Source organism: Amia ocellicauda, chromosome 14 (genome assembly GCF_036373705.1).
Source record: "Amia ocellicauda isolate fAmiCal2 chromosome 14, fAmiCal2.hap1, whole genome shotgun sequence".
In the NCBI taxonomy this organism is placed as follows: domain Eukaryota; kingdom Metazoa; phylum Chordata; class Actinopteri; order Amiiformes; family Amiidae; genus Amia; species Amia ocellicauda.
In genome coordinates, this window is record NC_089863.1 from 29341578 (window position 1) to 29361029 (window position 19452).

At 41.7% G+C, this 19452-nt stretch overlaps 1 protein-coding gene across 1 annotated transcript; it reads right to left on the minus strand.

Annotated features, from left to right (window-relative positions):
- Positions 1–552: 552 nt before the first annotated feature.
- On the minus strand, positions 553–17399 carry LOC136767636 (zinc finger protein 723). Its single transcript, XM_066721576.1, has 2 exons — positions 17298–17399; positions 553–6050 (listed from the first exon to the last, which is right to left on the minus strand). The coding sequence occupies exon 2, from the start codon at positions 5854–5856 to the stop codon at positions 4576–4578; it is 1281 nt and encodes a 426-aa protein (XP_066577673.1). The 5' UTR covers positions 5857–6050; positions 17298–17399; the 3' UTR covers positions 553–4575.
- Positions 17400–19452: the final 2053 nt, after the last annotated feature.

Genomic DNA, 19452 nt, shown 5'->3' on the forward strand with positions numbered 1-19452 from the left:
AGTGGCCTCCCTCTCCTCAGTCCTCATCCTTCTTGATCTATCCACAACATTTGACACCATCAATCACTCCATCCTCCTCTTCTGCCTCGCTGACCTTGGAATCTCTGGGAATCTCTGCTCTTTATGGGAGATAATAATTTGGACCCACCCACAAATCCTGATTATTATTTCTGAGAACAACAGAGAATGCTCCGGAGATGAGAAATTCAGGAAGTGGGCATGATGTCACAAGTGGAACACAATTACATGACATCTACCAGGAACAGCAACTATTTGGTTGTTTCTGATGTTGTCAGAAATATTCTAAACTACTGCAAATAATTATCTACAAATTATTCACAAATAATAATACACTACAATTGCAAGGGAATGTAAAAAAATATTGTTTTGGCTACTTGTTTCATTTAATCACACAAGTTAAATATTAAAACTTCTTGAATGTGTGGTTTTGGTGGGTCTCAGAAGGATAAGAATCAACATTTTCATATTGTAAAGACATACCATATACCAACACTCTACGGACACAATGAAGCTCGAGTCGCCATTGGCTAGTCAATTTTTTATTTTACTCGCAAGACTTTTTACATGGAATGCATAACAATGCAACTGAAAAAAATAAATAAACAAAATGTATCTGTCTGAATTATTCTTTATGGCGCATACTGGATACATATACATATATGCATATGGATTTAATCTACGATGTTAGCAAATGGCTTTCTCTTGCAACTTGACATCAGCCACCTCTCCACAGCTGATGATGGGTCATACTGCTGAAGCTCTGGGCCTTCTGTTGAAATGAGGATCAGGTCTGAAAGGTGTGAGGATGTGAGACTGCTGCGGACATCTGATTTTATTCTCTTTTGGGCACTGAATGCTCTTTCACAGTTGGCAAAGCTGACTGGCAGAACAAGAATAATCTAAAGAATCTAAACAAGATGAAGAATGTTTTGCATCTCATCTCTGTAGGGTTGCTGCAGGAGCAGTGTCTGGTACAGGTCCAGGTAGGACTTGCCATGAAGATCATTAGACACTCGCCTTTTCAAGTGTCTGCATTCCCCAGGGATTTATTGACTCGACATCCAGATTGAACAAACTTCTCTATGAACCATTCAGTGACCTTCAGCTCCTTGTTGTTGTACAATAGTACAAGTTGTTTTCTGTCATCAGGCCACTTGTCGTGGTTGAATATAGCTTGTGCAATGCAGTCTTTGTTAACTCCAAGCAGGTTATCCAATTTAGCATGAAGGTGTTTCTCACAGGCTGAACATACATGCTCCATCTGTTTTCTCAGAATGTCCACCAGCCTGTCTTGTGGTTGTGGTATGAGCACCAGGAGTTTGCTTTTCCAGACATTCCAGCATACCATCTGGGAGAGGGTTGGTTCAGCGCAATGGACATCGTTATCATACAGTGAGGGAAAAAAGTATTTGATGCCCTGCTGATTTTGTACGTTTTCCCACTGACAAAGAAATGATCAGTCTATAATTTTAATGGTAGGTGTATTTTAGCAGTGAGAGACAGATTAACAACAAAAAAATCCAGAAAAACGCATTTCAAAAAAGTTATCAATTGATTTGCATGTTAATGAGGGAAATAAGTATTTGATCCCCTATCAATCAGCAACCTGGCTCCCAGGTGTCTTTTATACAGGTAACGAGCTGAGATTAGGAGCACTCTCTTAAAGGGTGTGCTCCTAATCTCAGCTCGTTAGCTGTATAAAAGACACCTGTCCACAGAAGCAATTAATCAATCAGATTCCAAACTCTCCACAATGGCCAAGACCAAATAGCTGTCCAAGGATGTCAGGGACAAGATTGTAGACCTACACAAGGCTGGAATGGGCTACAAGACCATCGCCAAGCAGCTTGGTGAGAAGGTGACAACAGTTGGTGTGATTATTCAAGAATGGAAGAAACACAAAATAACCGTCAGTCTCCCTCGATCTGGGGCTCCATGCAAGATCTCACCTTGTGGAGTTTCAATGATCATGAGAACGCTGAGGAATCAGCCCAGAACTACACGGAAGGATCTTGTTAATGATCTCAAGGCAGCTGGGACCATAGTCACCAAGAAAACAGTTGGTAACACACTACGCCGTGAAGAACTGAAATCCTGCAGCGCCCGCAAGGTCCCCCTGCTCAAGAAAGCACATGTACAGGCCCGTCTGAAGTTTGCCAATGAACAGCTGAATGATTCAGAGGAGAACTGGGTGAAAGTGTTGTGGTCAGATGAGACCAAAATCGAGCTCTTTGGCATCAACTCAACTCGCCATGTTTGGAGGAGGAGGAATGCTGCCTATGACCCCAAGAACACCATCCCCACTGTCAAACATGGAGGTGGAAACATTATGCTTTGGGGGTGTTTTTCTGCTAAGGGGACAGGACAACTGCACCGCATCAAAGGGACGATGGACGGGGCAATGTAGCGTCAAATCTTGGGTGAGAACCTCCTTCCCTCAGCCAGGGCATTGAAAATGGGTCGAGGATGGGTATTCCAGCATGACAATGACCCAAAACACACAGCCAAGGCAACAAAGGAGTGGCTCAAGAAGAAGCACATTACAGTCCTGGAGTGGCCTAGCCAGTCTGCAGACCGTAATCCCATAGAAAATCTGTGGAGGGAGCTGAAGGTTCGAGTTGCCAAACGTCAGCCTCGAAACCTTAATGACTTGGAGAGGATCTGCAAAGAGGAGTGGGACAAAATCCCTCCTGAGATGTGTGCAAACCTGGTGGCCAACTACAAGAAACGTCTGACCGCTGTGATTGCCAACGAGGGTTTTGCCACCAAGTACTAAGTCGAAGGGCTCAAATACTTATTTCCCTCATTAACAAGCAAATCAATGTATAACTTTTTTGAAATGCGTTTTTCTGGATTTTTTTGTTGTTATTCCAGGCCAGGCCATTTTTTTCTGCAGCAGAATTACTGGCTTCATCTCCTTTGCAATATAATATGCAATATTCATTTTCACAGAAAGCTCACATCTCTCTGCGCTATCATCCTTTTAATTTGAGTTTGAAACCCATTTGCGAACACAGATTCCTCAAGGTGTTTCCTTGAAGCCATCACACCATCACGGCACGCTGCATGTCATTTGCCGTTTGAGTGCGCTGTGAGATTTTCACGTTTGAAACTGCGCGAGGGTTGTATACATTTGTGTATCAAGTAAAGAAAGGACTCACAGTGCATCTGCATTTGGCCAAATAACTTATACTCAATATTTAATTACATCCGTATTTGCATGTTATAAAGTTAAAAACAAAACATACATGACAAGTTTAATTTTGCTGCCATCAGTCTGTTGGAATAGATTGCTGTGATGGACACAGTCCTTATCCAGTGACTCTTGTATTGTCTCTTTTGGATTTGAGACAGCAGTGGGAATAGGACTGGCAAGTCCTAATCTATATGAATGATCTGGACTCAGGAATAGTTAGCAAACTTGTCAAATTTGCAGATGATAAAATAGGTGGCTCAGCACATACAATCTTGGCAGCACAGGTTATTCAAAGGAACTGGGATAATATTCAGTTGTAGGCCAACACCAGGCAGATGAAATTCAATGTTGACAAGTGCAAGGTACTACATGCAGGTAACAAAAATGTCCACTATCTTTACACTATGGGAGGAATAGATCTAGATGCATTAAAAAAGACCTAGGAGTCTACGTGGACTCCTCAATTTCTCCATCAAAACAAAGTTCGGGAAGCAATAAAAAAGGCAAACAGAATGCTAGGGTATATTGTCAAAAGTGTAGAATTTAGAACAAGGGCAGTAATGTTCAGACTGTACAATGCACTAGTTAGACCTCATCTGGCATACTGTGTACAGTTCTGGGCTGCACACGTCAAGAAAGATATCGCTGCTCTAGAGGCAGTTCAGAGGAAAGCAACCAGACTTATTCCAGGTCTGAAGGGAAAGTCCTACTAAGAGACAGAGGGAACTGCACCTTTTCACCCTGAAACAGAAGAGACTATGTGGGGACTTGATTCAAGTCTTCAAAATTATGAAAGGCATCAACCACATCAAACCAGAGAAGCTTTTCCAGATCAGCAGGGACACACGCAGCTATGAGGCTGAAGCTGAGAATTGGGGAACATGAAAAGAGACTGGATAGGATCCTTGGAGCATTTAGTTATTAATGGACACCAAATGAGCATAATGGGTTGAATGGCCTCCTCTCATTTGTAAACATTGTTCTCTTATATTCTTTTGTCTCTAGAAGATGCATGTTAATGATTGACAAACCATGTAAGAAACAATGGATAATGGTTAAAAACTATAATAACAATAATGCCCACTCGAGACTGAGACTCATGTTTCGGTAAAGCTCTTCCCACACTGAGCATTACAGTATCTTTGTTATATGAATACGCTGGTGTGCATTCAATTCAGATGCAACAGAAAAATTCCCCACACTGGACACAGCAGAAAGGTCTCTCTCCCCTGTGAAATCGCTGGTGTCTCTTGAGGTGTTCTGTCCGAGAGAAGCCCTTCTCACCCTGGACACTGATGTGTCTTGAGCTTTGATGCAATAGAGATGCACTTCCCAGACTGGGCACAGCAATATGGTCTCTATACTGTATGAATGTGCTTATGTTTTTTAAGACTACTTGCCTGAGAGAATCTCTTCCCACACTGGGCACAGCAGTATGGTCTCTCTCCTGTGTGAACATGCTGGTGTATCTTTAGGTTTGATGCATTAGAGAAGCCCTTCCCACACTGGGCACAGGAATATGGTCTCTCTCCTGTGTGAATACGCTGGTGTTTCATCAGACTAGACGCATCAGAAAACTTCTTCCCACACTGGGCACAGGAGTGCGGTCTCTCACCTGTGTGAATGTGCTGGTGTTTGTTCAGACTACTTGCCTGAGAGAATTTCTTCCCACACTGGGCACAGCAGTACGGTCTCTCTCCTGTGTGAATGCGCTGGTGTGTCTTGAGGTTTGAGGCATTAGAGAAGCTCTTCCCACACTGGGCACAGCAGTACGGTCTCTCTCCTGAGTGAATGCGCTGGTGTTTGTTGAGATGTTCTGCCCGAGAGAAGCCCTTCCCACACTGGACACAGCAGTACATTCTCTCTCCTGTGTGAATGCGCTGGTGTGTTTTGAGGTTAGATACATTAGAGAAGCCCTTCCCACACTGGGCACAGTGGTACGGTCTCTCTCCTGTGTGAATGCGTTGGTGTTTGTTGAGGTATTCTGCCAGAGAGAATCTATTCCCACACTGGACACAGCGGTAAGGTCTCTTTCCTGTGTGAATGTGCTGGTGTTTGTTGAGATTACTTGCCTGAGAGAAGCTCTTCCCACACTGGGCACAGTGGTAAGGTCTCTCTCCTGTGTGAATGCGCTGGTGTGTATTGAGGTTAGATGCATTAGAGAAGCTCTTCCCACACTGGGCACAGCAGTATGGTCTCTCCCCACTCACTGCACTTTCACTCCCCCCACTGAATCCTGTCCTCAAGGCAGCAGGCGCTGGGTCACACTGTCCAGCTACAGGGAGCTCAGGCCACAGATCCCAGGCACTGTGTGTAATCTTGTCAATTGTGAGATGACTGAGTGTGTCTCTGAAGGGAATCTCTGTTTTCGACTCCACTGTGTAAACAGACTCCAGTGTGTCGTCCTCTGTTTTGATGTGATCAAACAGCAGACTGGGTCCACACTGTGTTCTGGTAGAGCCCGGCTCAGCACCAGCTGCACTGGGTCCACACTCAGATCCCAGAGACTGGGTCCTGCAGAGATCCACAGTGTGGGTGCAGTCCAGCTCAGGGTCGCTCTTTATGACCTTTGACCCTGCGGTGTCAGATCCCAGTGCCCCGAGTCCCTGTGTTGACCACTCAGTGTGTGGCTCTGCCATGTGGCCAGACTCCTGTCCCCTGAGCTCCTTCTCACTCTGTCTGCTCCTGGGCTGCTCACTCAGCCCCTGGTTGCCTTCAGTAGCTGTGGGCTCCGTGTCCTGCCTCAGACTGGAGACCCACTCAAGCTCCCAGTACTGCTGCTCAATGGGAGCACTTTCCCCAGAGTCAGGGAGAGTGCTGGCCTCTACAGCTCCTGGGGGAGAAACAACACAGGAGAGCAGCACTGAGAACAGCAGCTCTGAAAACTCACAGTTAATTATATCAGAAGTCAGAAGTCAGAAGTCATTCAGAAGTCCTAATAAAGTGTCCCGTCAGCATATACACTGGGAGCATGTATGAAGTCAGACAGTAAGAGCACAGCCTGGCACTTATATTAGGGATGACAATCAGTCTTAAAAATATAAATCAAATTAACCTTCTGGGTTGTGTATTATAAAGAGGTTTACCTGACTTAATTTTATACGTTAATTTTTTTTTTTTTTATAAATTGCGTCTGATCCCAACAAAGATGGCTTTTCTGTCAAAACACGTGCTTTGGTTTTCTTCTGGGCAGCGCCTATGGGGTCAGTGGGAAGAGGCGGCACCAAGGGGCACGTCCGTGTGCCGCAGATGTCTGCAGTTCTGCGCAGATCTGTGCTTCTCCACCAATGGGTGGGATTCTGACTGAATAATATTTTGACCCGGCAGCAATACTGTTTGAGGGTGGGTTAAGCCATGTAATTTGTGTAGATCAAAGAACAAAGACACTTGTCTGTCTTGCTCTGCATATGTGCGATTGGCCGATGAATACATTTTACAAATTTGCATTTAGTAAGTTTATATTTATGCAAAATAATTTTAACCATCTCCATTTTAATCGTAAAACATTTGTAACTAGGATTAAAACAAACTATAAAAAGCCCTTATAAAACCCACGCAGTCAGTGTCTGCGTGGCTCTGCACTGAGTCCTGGCTCGCCGCAGCTCCGCTGGAATCACTGTAAACAGACCGAGAACTAGGACAAAAATACTCAAAATGGATGGGCGCGGCTCTTATTTTCACTCTTATAGCTATCAACTATCACTATCAACATGTAATATAGACAAACACATATAATCATATTAGTGTCTGCTTGGTGCTGAGTGATTTACCTTTTGAAAACCATGACGTAAAGGGAAATAATGTGATTTATTTGTATTTCTACTGAACCATTTATTAAGCACCAACACACCCATTTTGGTGAAACCCTCTACTTTAAATTGAGTGACAGCATTTGTGGTTTACAGAGACTTTTGCCTTAAAGAAGGGGAGCGACCAAAAGTTTTGGTGCCGCCTGGCGGAACAAATGCTCATGTGTCTGGCGTTGTGCTGCAGGAGCCATCAGGAGCCATCAGGATGGGTGTTTTTAAGTTACCGGTAGAAAAAGGGAGAACAAGATAATGTTTGACATGAGGTCTTAAATAGTAGTATTTTTACTTACATTGGGTATATTGATGTTGGGTCATGTATGATTGATTTAATAGCGAGTTATAATCGTGAGAGAAAGTCATATTAAATGCTGCACTCAGTTTTGGTCTACCATTGAGATCGAACGTTCCACGCTCAGAGCTGCGACCTCTACTTATATATGGAAAGACATATTATGGAGAAGGCAAAAGCTACAGTGATGGGGGAATTCTGATGTTGGTGTTTTTATGGCAAACACAATGGTTCCCGTCACCCGTCTCTCTCTCAGAGGTGATTAACTCACCCCTCCCCACAGCATAATAGACAGGCTGTCTCCTAACTCATCTTTATCAATAGCTTTTGATATGCTATTGATGCAAGACTGGTAGTCAGACCATCTCCTCACCAACCTTTTGTTATGCTATTGACACAAGAGACCCCCTGCCCTCAGCCCAATGTGTCCATTCTGTGAATCACCACACCACTCAAGAGCAGAGAGAGACTTGTCCCAAACTATGGCATATTACGAGGGTGGATTTTACCCAGTTTCAGACTGTTATATTCATGGCCAGATTACCACACGGGCAAGAGGGGCAACTGCCCAGGGGCCTCCGACCACAAGGGGCCCCATGACCACACTGTTATACAGTGAGGGAAAAAAGTATTTGATCCCCTGCTGATTTTGTACGTTTGCCCACTGACAAAGAAATGATCAGTCTATAATTTTAATGGTAGGTGTATTTTAACAGTGAGAGACAGAATAACAACAACAAAATCCAGAAAAACACATTTCAAAAAAGTTATAAATTGATTTGCATGTTAATGAGGGAAATAAGTATTTGATCCCCTATCAATCAGCAACATTTCTGGCTCCCAGGTGTCTTTTATACAGGTAACAAGCTGAGATTAGGAGCACTCTCTTAAAGGGAGTGCTCCTAATCTCAGCTCGTTACCTGTATAAAAGACACCTGTCCACAGAAGCAATCAATCAATCAGATTCCAAACTCTCCACCATGGCCAAGACCAAAGAGCTGTCCAAGGATGTCAGGGACAAGATTGTAGACCTACACAAGGCTGGAATGGGCTACAAGACCATTGCCAAGCAGCTTGGTGAGAAGGTGACAACAGTTGGTGCGATTATTCGCAAATGGAAGAAACACAAAATAACTGTCAGTCTTCCTCGGTCTGGGGCTCCATGCAAGATCTCACCTCGTGGAGTTTCAATGATCATGAGAACGGTGAGGAATCAGCCCAGAACTACATGGGAGTATCTTGTTAATGATCTCAAGGCAGCTGGGACCATAGTCACCAAGAAAATAATTGGTAACACACTACGCCGTGAAGGACTGAAATCCTGCAGTGCCCGCAAGGTCCCCCTGCTCAAGAAAGCACATGTACAGGCCTGTCTGAAGTTTGCCAATGAACATCTGAATGATTCAGAGGAGAACTGGGTGAAAGTGTTGTGGTCAGATGAGACCAAAATCGAGCTCTTTGGCATCAACTCAACTCGCCATGTTTGGAGGAGGAGGAATGCTGCCTATGACCCCAAGAACACCATCTCCACTCTCAAACATGGAGGTGGAAACATTATGCTTTGGGGGTGTTTTTCTGCTAAGGGGACAGGACAACTGCACCGCATCAAAGGGACGATGGATGGGGCCATGTACCGTCAAATGTTGGGTGAGAACCTCCTTCCCTCAGCCAGGGCATTGAAAATGGGTCGTGGATGGGTATTCCAGCATGACAATGACCCAAAACACACAGCCAAGGCAACAAAGGAGTGGCTCAAGAAGAAGCACATTACGGTCCTGGAGTGGCGTAGCCAGTCTCCAGACCTTAATCCCATAGAAAATCTATGGAGGGAGCTGAAGGTTCGAGTTGCCAAACGTCAGCCTCGAAACCTTAATGACTTGGAGAGGATCTGCAAAGAGGAGTGGGACAAAATCCCTCCTGAGATGTGTGCAAACCTGGTGGCCAACTACAAGAAACATCTGACCTCTGTGATTGCCAACAAGGGTTTTGCCACCAAGTATTAGGTCGAAGGGGTCATATACTTATTTCCCTCATTAACATGCAAATCAATTTATAACTTTTTTGAAATGCGTTTTTCTGGATTTTTTTGTTGTTATTCTGTCTCTCACTGTTAAAATACACCTACCATTCAAATTATAGACTGATCATTTCTTTGTCAGTGGGCAAACGTACAGAATCAGCAGGGGATCAAATACTTTTTTTCCCCTCACTGTAATACATTTGTGCAATTCAGAAATAAGTTATAATGAGAAACGCAAGCGTTCAATGTTCAAGCGAACACAAAAGAAGAAGACAGGCAAGAGGCAGCTCTTCTCCAAAGTGTACTGCATACACAGTTTACTTATTTTTTAAAAGGGGTCGCTACCTATTCGTCCGATGAGGCACCTGTTTCTAGTGCTGGCTCGTGCAGGTGTGTCTGCTAACATTAACAATGTGCTAATTTTCACAAATAGCAAGAATAAAAAATGAACTTGAGACACGTAGGCTGTGTGTCAGAAGAGCCTCAGTGTGCTTTCATTGATGGCTGAGAGCTGGACATTGATGACATACTAGTGACCGAATTCTCAATGAAGAAATCAAGAAAAAGGACTAAGATGCACATGTATTTAGGTTGACATGCTGTTATGCTCACTGCTGGTATGTACTGTATGATTTAATTACATTTTGTGAGACTGGGTTGAGAAGAATGCCACAAATGGATCTTATCAAGTTGCTGGTCCAGTATTGTATCCTAATACATCCTGTGTGCCTGTAGTTTTAGCTCCATATCAATTTTGATACTAGCCTTACTTAAGAAAGTGATTGTGTTAATTGGCACTTTATAACATGGGTAAAGTATATCTATAGTTGATCAGATTGCTTGTGCTGCAATTTATGGATTTACAGGCTATGCAGTGATTTAGTTGCATGATTTTAGTTTTTCTTGTGATCATTACTATGCATCCTGGAAGTTGTGCGTTTCTGCAGTTGTTCAGTGCTAATGTAGTCTACAGTGCCGTTCTTTTTTGCAATTGGCTGCAGTAGCCTATAGGCAATCATTTTAATGTTATATATATATATATAGTTGCTTTTACATAGCGGATAATTTATTTTAGGATAATGTGTAGCAGCAATGCATTTTGTTAGTATACACTACATATATTTATTTTGCTTGTATATTTTATGTAAAGGGAGAGCCGTAGTAGATCGCAAAGTAGTGGAAAGCACTGTAGCAAGAGATAGAGACTGTATACAAATACCCTGTTCCTGTTTAAGTAAAACCAAAAATCGCAGTTCTGCATTACCCATGCTTACACACACCAGACCTAGAGCAGGATAAATATATTCCCTGTGTCCCAAAAGTCTAAATTGGTCACGTTCATTGACATCTCTTATCTATTACCCAATGGGTTTGTTATTCAAAGTTGAGCTTCCTCCACATATTGTCAGTGGTAAAGCACGACCAATACAGGTTTTTTGGGTCTGATACCGATAATTTTCTAGCATGGATCCCCGAAATGCCCGAAAGGCAGGCCTTTTACTATCAGGTTCAGTGCTCATGCCTGCCGATACAATAGGGGCTATTGTGAATTTTGAAAAGTGATTTAATTAACTTTTCAGTACAAATGCGCCTCTATGCCATAGTTTACTGAAATGCAGCACAGCTTTCAAAAACAATTTCTATCGGTTATGAGGGTTTTAGTAAAACACGTTTATTGGTTTATCAGCCCTGTATTTCTAAGTGGGGGAGTGTTTGTTTCACCGTTTCACCTTAACTACGTTAAAAAATGGTAATGGTAATGGTAAATAATTATAATAACGATTGTAAAACCAAAGAAACCGGTATTAATTTATTGTCTGATGTCTGAGCAAGGTTTTTACAGACATCCCAACTCTCCTGGAAGTATACAATATCCCAGAAATCAATTATTTTGAGAGCGAGTGAGCGAGAATTCAATGGACATTTCTAATGGGAGACGGGCTCCGGAGAAACCGAGAGAGCAAGTGACAAACGTGGCGAGAGCGTGACAGCGCGCGTCCTGATTGGTCTCTCTTTGTGCTAACTAACCTACCAGTTCTCTCGGTAGGTGGGCTTTACAGTCGACCTCTCTCTCTCCAGTTCATCCATCAGTTCGGTTCAGTTTAGTGTCTGCAGCGCCAAAAAAATAAGTACAAAATGCACTTCACCCCAGACTACACTAAGTGTACCCATGCATAATAGGGGTAAAAATCAATGACAGTGTAGCTCGCTGTTTACAGCAGTGATTTCACAATTGCCCATGGTGGATTAAATGACTGTAAAAGACATGTTGAGGTGAGTTTAATAGGTGTCATTCGTCCATTAGCATAGCTAACGTTGTGTTAACTAGCTGCTATAAGGAGCTACTGTATTGATGTATAGGTGTGGACATGTGTAAAGTAGTTATTGAATAAAAAATGACTCCAGGAGTTGAATAATAGAGTAATATAATATAGTATAATATAATACAAAACAGTGTAAGTACATATTTTAATAAGGGCTGCAACAACTAATCGATGAAATCGATTACGCCAATTATGTAGCGTTATGTTGGGTGTATTTTGATAAGAACATTTTGGGCTCTGAGCTGAAGCACTGATCTAAAGAAGACCTCTCCCCCCCAAAGTTATCAGATTTCCTTAGCTCATCAGCTTGGAACTGGTTTGCATCAAAGTGACAGTTTTGGGGAGGATGGCACCGAGAAGAGGCCAAATAGTTTGGAATTCTGCTATGAGATGTCTGGAGAAAGGGGCCTGTAGGTGATAAAAACTCTTTGAAGTGGATGAGAGCCGAAATCCCGACATAGAGCTACGAACCCGGGCCAACCGGCATTTCCAAAAGATGGCATGGATTGACATTAGTCATAAATCAAGCCCCCCTCCAATAGGACACTGGGGGCTGAAACCAAAATCCAATCTCGAAAATTCAAGAACCAATCACCTATTGATCTGACAGACTATAAAGGACAAACATGGCCTTTTTCTCTCTCTCTCTCTCTCACCTGAACCAGTAACTCACTGCCACAGTTCAACCTGTAGCTCTGTTGCCAGAACAGGAACCAGAAACCAACCAAGTCTTTGCCGGCAACAGAAGAGTTAAACTGGGAGAAGGAGATTGAGCCGTACGAAGAATTCTTTTAAAGGACTTTATTAAATAAAGAACTTTACAGACTGCGCTGCCCGCCTGTGCCCACCTGATCAGTGGAGTTTTACAGCTGGACCATTGACTAAGTCGACTGTATACGAAAGTGTCAGTCATTTAAATAGCTATTTGAGTCTTAAGAAACTTGACCCTTGGAACGAACAGGGCCCTGCTTTCCTCAAAGACTTTGTCTTCAAGTAACTACGGTGGAACCCTGCTTACAAAGAAGATTTTGTGCACAACCTTGGAGCCTTCAAACCAGTGGAAAATCTGTTTGGAAAAGACTCTACATTCGCGAAACCCCAACTTCCAGGTGCATCGACTCAGTGGAAGTTCTTGGACAAAGCCGAACCGGACTGCCTTTGTTCCAAACCACACGGACCTTGTGCCGTGTGCTGTTATCTGAGCCCGAAGACAGAGAGGCCTCTCTGCGACGAAGTTCAGATAAGTTTAACAGTTTGGAGTTTGTGATTCATGACATTTGAGAAATCAATTAGAAATGTTAATCTGTGATTCATAACTCTAGAATGTGTAATATCATTTAGTTTTCTTAAATATAAATGTGTGTTGCATTAAACTGTATTGTTGATAATTTTAGAAATAAAATCTGTCAACGCCGAGAAATATCTTCTCATTCCTGTTTAACTGTTTAGTCTGAAATTGACACAAGTTAATAGACATTAGATTATTGGTGGCCCTGCCTATCCTTAATCATTGAATAATAATCAGTTAAGGGAAATTGTGGTAACAAGTAATGATAGGATCTTTCTCGGCACCTAAACGTAAATGAGACTGATATATATATATATAACGAGAAGTTACCTGACATTAAATACTAACCTGCGTAGTTATTTAATGTCTGACTAACAATACTAACGAGAGACTCACCTTCGTCTTACTAACCGGTATTGTAGTCAATGTGTTTATAACCTTTTTTGTTTAACGATTTATGTTATCATATGCGATCCCATGGTCTTTGATTTGGTCACGAAAGTGATTTGTCTTTGATTTGTTGATCTAGAGTGAATTTTAATTAGTTTTTCCCTTTTGTATAATTAGTGTAGTGCTACATTTAGTCTTGTTTTTGAATAAATTTGACAATTTATATCTTTGGAATTGGTGTCTGCGTCCAATTATTACAGAAATTGAGTTCTACAAGATTCCAGGATTCGTGATAAGGTGATACTATAAATTCACTTCTTTAATCGAAATTTATAAAGTGTACCTTACGCTACAATTATTACAAGTTGTTGGCAACAAGTTTCATTGTCGATTAGTTGGGTCTACCGGGGCCCAGCTATTAAAAAAAAAAAACACTAGAAGCGCCGACATTTTGAACTACCTTCAAGCGCCATTGTAACGTATAGCTCTTTAACAGCTGCAATATGACAATCAAAGGCAAACCATCGTATAAAACTCAGAAGTTTTATTCATGAACTTCAAATCCAACATTTACATAGCACAAATGTAGTATTTAAATTGAAATATGATCATAAAACATTATATTACAATATTATTGCTATAAATAACAACACTTCTTTCTAAATGCACACACTGCAGTCAAAACATGAATAACTATATATCCTACAATAAGCAAAAAGCTCAAAAACGGCATACAATAAGATAATGAAACAAGTGTAAACGTAAATATTGGAATAATGCTCAAAAGCAATATTGTATAGTTCAAACATAACGACTGCATTCATCAAAACATAATTCTACACTAAAGTAAACATTTTCAACATAGTGTAAACTTAGTTTTCAACATACACTGCTTTTATTCACTGTAGCTTTGTATTTCAATAAACTATTTACTATATATTTAGCCTGCATACCTGACAGCTCGGGACAGTCCACACAGGACACATTTCTGCACTTTCCCTGCATGAGCTCGTACCTCACACTGCATTTTGTCAGCCCTCTCCAGGTGAAGACTTTTACTTACAATAAATGCTCCTCCGCTGATAATGTCTGTGAATCCTTATTTTGTGTGCGATGTGCCTGCGCTATTGCACTCTGTACAACGTGCAGTAGCAATCGCGTATTGATCAGTAGTAGGGCTGAACGATTAATCGAATTCGATTCACAATTGCAATTTGAAACGCAAAAGACTGTGATGTGGATGCGATATGAAAAATATGCAGCGAGTCTGTCCTAGAGCAAAAGCATGACTGCCCTCTTTGTGTGGCAGTCTTACTAGTCAAGTGAGTGAGTGCTCCTCCGTTCTCCCCAATCAGCACTGCCCTAGCCAACTGTGTAAACGCCCACCATTAAAAAACAAACAGGAGTGGGATTATGGCGTCTGCAGAGTCAGAGCAAACTTTAGGCGAATTAATACCAAAGAAAAACATAACTTTGGTAATATGGGAGTATTTCGGCTTCGAAGTGACAGACACGAACAAAAAAGTTAATTTGCAAGAGCTGTCGTGGAATTGTTGCCACAACACATGGGAATACAACAAACCTCCACCAGCACTTGAAAAAGCACCGCAGGCAGCTATTTGAGGAGTGTGTTGCTAAAAAGTCGACTGAAAGTACTGCCAGTGACACTCAGTCTAGTTGCAAGCAACAGCAAAGTAAAATTCAGAGTTGTTTGCGGCTGTTACAAAAGACCTCACAAAGACACCAGGAGATAACTAACACCATAACCCATTACCTCGCTAGTGCCTTTTAATGCAGTGACCAAAGAGGGGTTTAAAAACCTCATCCGAGCGCTGGACAGGAGATCTACAATTCCCTCTTGCACATATTTTAGCAATCCCACAGCTGTACACTAAATGTAGGAATAAAGTTGAGACGGAATTGACACGTGGAATATTACGCCACAATAACAGACTTGTGGTCAAGCAGGAGGACCGAAGCGTATCTCAGTCTCACTGTGCGCTTTATCAATGATGACTTCAAGCTGAAGACTCGCCGTCTGCAAACAGCATACTTCCCTGTAGACCGCAGAAGTTTTGGGGGGTTTCAGCAAGTGATTGTAAGACTTCGGTTGGAATCAAGATTTGTTCTGCAGTTTATTTTGTAATGCCACCTACTGGCAGCCTTTACTGTGTGAAGAAAATGTTAACAAGTTCAAAGTATTTGTACTTGAATGTGTGCTGTGCAATATTTTAAATGCTGGTTATCAGTCCTGACAGTTTTAGTTGATTGTGAATATTTTGTGTAGCATTTGTTATCATTATTTTGTGTTTTGTCAATATAAGCTAGACCTACCTTATTTCAAAGTCAGAAGAGCTTGTTTACAGAAAGGTAAGGTCATTGTATTTGTTCTTACTGGAAATCGTTTGCACTAAAGAAAAGTGAGTCTGTTTAATTACTTGATATTTAAAAAGAATGATCTGCCATTTCCAGTATTACTGATGTCCGTGAATCAGTCATATTCATATACACGGCATTTACAAAACGAGCTCTCTTCAATCTCTGTTTGTTTATTTGTGGGTAATCACTGTATCTACTCAATCTGAGCTCAAACCAGCAAGTGAAAATGTCACAGCCTCCCTACTATAGCACATTGGATTCTAAATCTGCTGATCACAGGGCAGCTGGATTAACCACGGTATCTGAACCAGCTATTCCGGACAAATTTATAGTTCATGAATTATACAAACATGATTTCTATGGCACTTATGATCGGCTATTTGTTGCACTTCTCTCTTCTACTTGAAATGTATTCTTGTCAGTGTTGCATAGGAAAATGTTTTCTGTTCAACATGTATTTGTTGCAGTTCTCTCTTTTGCTTCATGTAATAATACATTGTGTGTTATTTTCATGTGCCAACAATGCATTGTTCTGTATCTGTAGGCCTTCTTGAATGATTTCAAATAATAAATCCACAAGCGGCCTAAATATCAGTGTAGAGTCAAATTGATTTTAGCAAAAAATGATCTGGCCCCCATGAGGTCTCATTTGAACAAATCCGGCCCACTACCTAATATGAGTCTGACACCTTTGAACTATAGATATACTTTACCCATTCTATAAAGTGCCAATTAACACACATAAGGCAATGACACAATCACTTTCTAAACAACAACAACATGCAATTTCTGATTGATTGGTACAGCTATTCTGGTCAGACATTTGGTGTTTTATAACTACAACCTGCATTCTTCTCTCTTCTACTTGAAATGTATTCTTGTCAATGTTGCATAGGAAAGTGCTTTCTGTTCAACATGTATTTGTTGCAGTTCTCTTTTTTGCTTTATGTAATAATACATTGTGTGTTATTTTCATGTGCCAACAATGCATTGATTGGTATCTGAAGGCCTTCTTGAATGATTTCAAATAATAAATCCGCAAGCAGCCTAAATATCCATGTGTAGAGTCAAATTGATTTTAGCAAATAATTATCCGGCCCCCATGAAGTCTCATTTGAATAAATCCGGCCCACTACCTAATATGAGTCTGACACCCCTGATTTAGAGATATCTCTAGATATCTTCAAATATTTAGAAATGCATTTAGAAATCTCTCAGACCAAATGAAAACAATAGGGACACCAGTTTGGGTTTCTGTTCCCAGTTCCAGAAATAGTTCCCCAGCATGAAACTACTGTAGCATTATTGTACTACTGTTACAAATTGTGGACAGTTTAACACATTGTAGAAAATGGGTGCTTTGTAATTGTCATTATTAAAGTTAATTATTTATATCATGTATTACAATAAAGACACAAGTCGCTGAAAGCCCAAGCCAGTATGTCTGTGTTGTGGAGGTGTTTGTAATTGTGTCCACTGTTGCGGCTCTCTGGTCCCTCTGTGTGTTGGCTTGTCGGGTGCAAGTGCATTTGCAAGCAGTCAGTATGCTTCAGATCCTGTTACACACAGAAATACACTCACACGTTTGTGCTCTTCCAGCCGCAGTTCGAGCCTCTAGATGTAAGACTCGGACCCCTCTCTCCTCTCTAACCCGGCACTGCGCCCCTGAACACATACACAGCGCTGCGCCACACACTGCAGCCCCTCCGCAACTCTACCGGTTCAGTAGGTTCCTACCCAGAGCCATATTACACAGCAATAGTCATCTTATGTTGTATCATACTTTTTATGTTTTGCTTGAGTATTTGCTACTGATATGATAGGAAGTGTGTGTTTATTTGGGTGCGACCAGCAGACTTCAGTCATTCTGCACCGAATCAGCGGAAAGTTGAGCGTCTGTTGTCAAAATGGTCAGATTCGTGTAGCGCGGACAGCGTGGTGCATTCTGGGTATTGTAGTTTTCTATACGAACTCTACTTACAGACATGTAGCCGGTGCTCCCTCGTTCCCTTCCCTTGCGGGGCGGAAGTACTACGGTGGCCATCAAAAGTATAGGCTAAGTAATGAGTTATAATGATGTGAAACCTCTCAATCAATTAAAATAAAAGTGTGTTTAGCTGGTAAACTTGCTTTGTTTTTTCTTCTTTTAAGTATGATTGAAGTCTGAAATTTAACAGTATGCATTTTACATGTGAAAATTGCATTGTGAAATTGTGACCTGGACCAGGTAATTTCATTCACTTATCTGAATTTTGCATTAAAACTATATAAATTTAACCGAAGCACGTTTCCATTCAAATCAGTGCATTTCAAAACGAGACAGCTTTACTGTCCAATCCGAAATGCGATTATATTGAGCTCAGCAGTACAATCACAAATGCCTGCATTGGAGGGAACAACTGGACCGATCCAGAAATTAAAGCACTGTTTACAATGAGGATGGAAGATAAACCTAAGGAAGTGTACGAACGCTGCTGTCTATGAGGATATAACTATAGAAGCGATCACAGAAGGCTTCTTACGATGGGTATCAATCATTCGCCGGCCAAGTTAAAAGGAAAAAAACCCGCAAAGATCAGACTTACAACAAACGCAGTGGAGTCCAGAACAAATCTTGCACGTTTTTCCGAGGAACTCAGAATAAATACTGAGCAGCAGCTTGAATTGCATGGGACACATCGACCTGCAGCAAACAGCACCAAAGAGACAGACACTTTTGAAGTACTACTGTAATATATTATATGTACTGTATCTGTGTGTGTGTATGTAATAGACATTTTCAGATTATAAATCTCAATAGGCTATTGATAACGAATGCATACGATTTCTTGTGATTTAATGTAGATGTCCTACTAAATGTGCTTCGCTTTTGGGTGAATTGTATAACAGCACTTTTAGACTTGCAGAACCGAAGATAGACATTTGAAAAGGGAAATATATAAATTCAATTCCCCATAGAACCAGCACATTTTTACATTATATTAGAAAGCTTCGGCTGCAAAGGGTTAAGATTACTTTCAAAGAAAATATAGAAACGATCAGTAGCCTACACCGATACATAATGCCATAGCATTATGACCACTGACAGGTGAAGTGAATAACACTGATAATCTCGTTATCATGGCACCTGTCAGTGGGTGGGATATATTAGGCAGCAAGTGAACATTTTGTCCTCAAAGTTGATGTGTTAGAAGCAGGAAAAATGGGCAAGTGTAAGGATCCGAGTGACTTTGACAAGGGCCAAAGTGTGATGGCTAGACGACTGGGTCACAGCATCTCCAAAACTGCAGCTCTTGTGGGGTGTTCACGGTCTGCAGTGGTCAGTACCTATCAAAAGTGTCCAAGGAAGGAAAAGCAGTGAACCGGTGACAGGGTCATAGACTGCTCATTGATGCACGTGGGGAGCGAAGGCTGGCCTGTGTGGTCTGATCCAACAGACGAGCTACTGTAGCTCAAATTGCTGAAAAAGTTAATGCTGGTTCTGATAGAAAGGTGTCAGAAAAACTTACGCACTTACTTGCGTATGGGGCTGCGTAGCCGCAGACCAGTCAGGGTGCCTATGCTGACCCCTGTCCACTGCCGAAAGTGCCTACAATGGGCACGTGAGCATCAGAACTAGACCACGGGCAATGGAAGAAGGAGGCCTGGTCAGTTGAATTATGAGTTCAAGGTGTTGACTTGGCCTCCAAATTCCCCAGATCTCAATCCAATCGAGCATCTGTGGGATGTGCTGGAC

Bases quoted from the DNA above. Each gene is read 5' to 3' on its own strand.
- LOC136767636 (XM_066721576.1), bottom strand. From the start codon at position 5,856: ATGGCAGAGCCACACACTGAGTGGTCAACACAGGGACTCGGGGCACTG.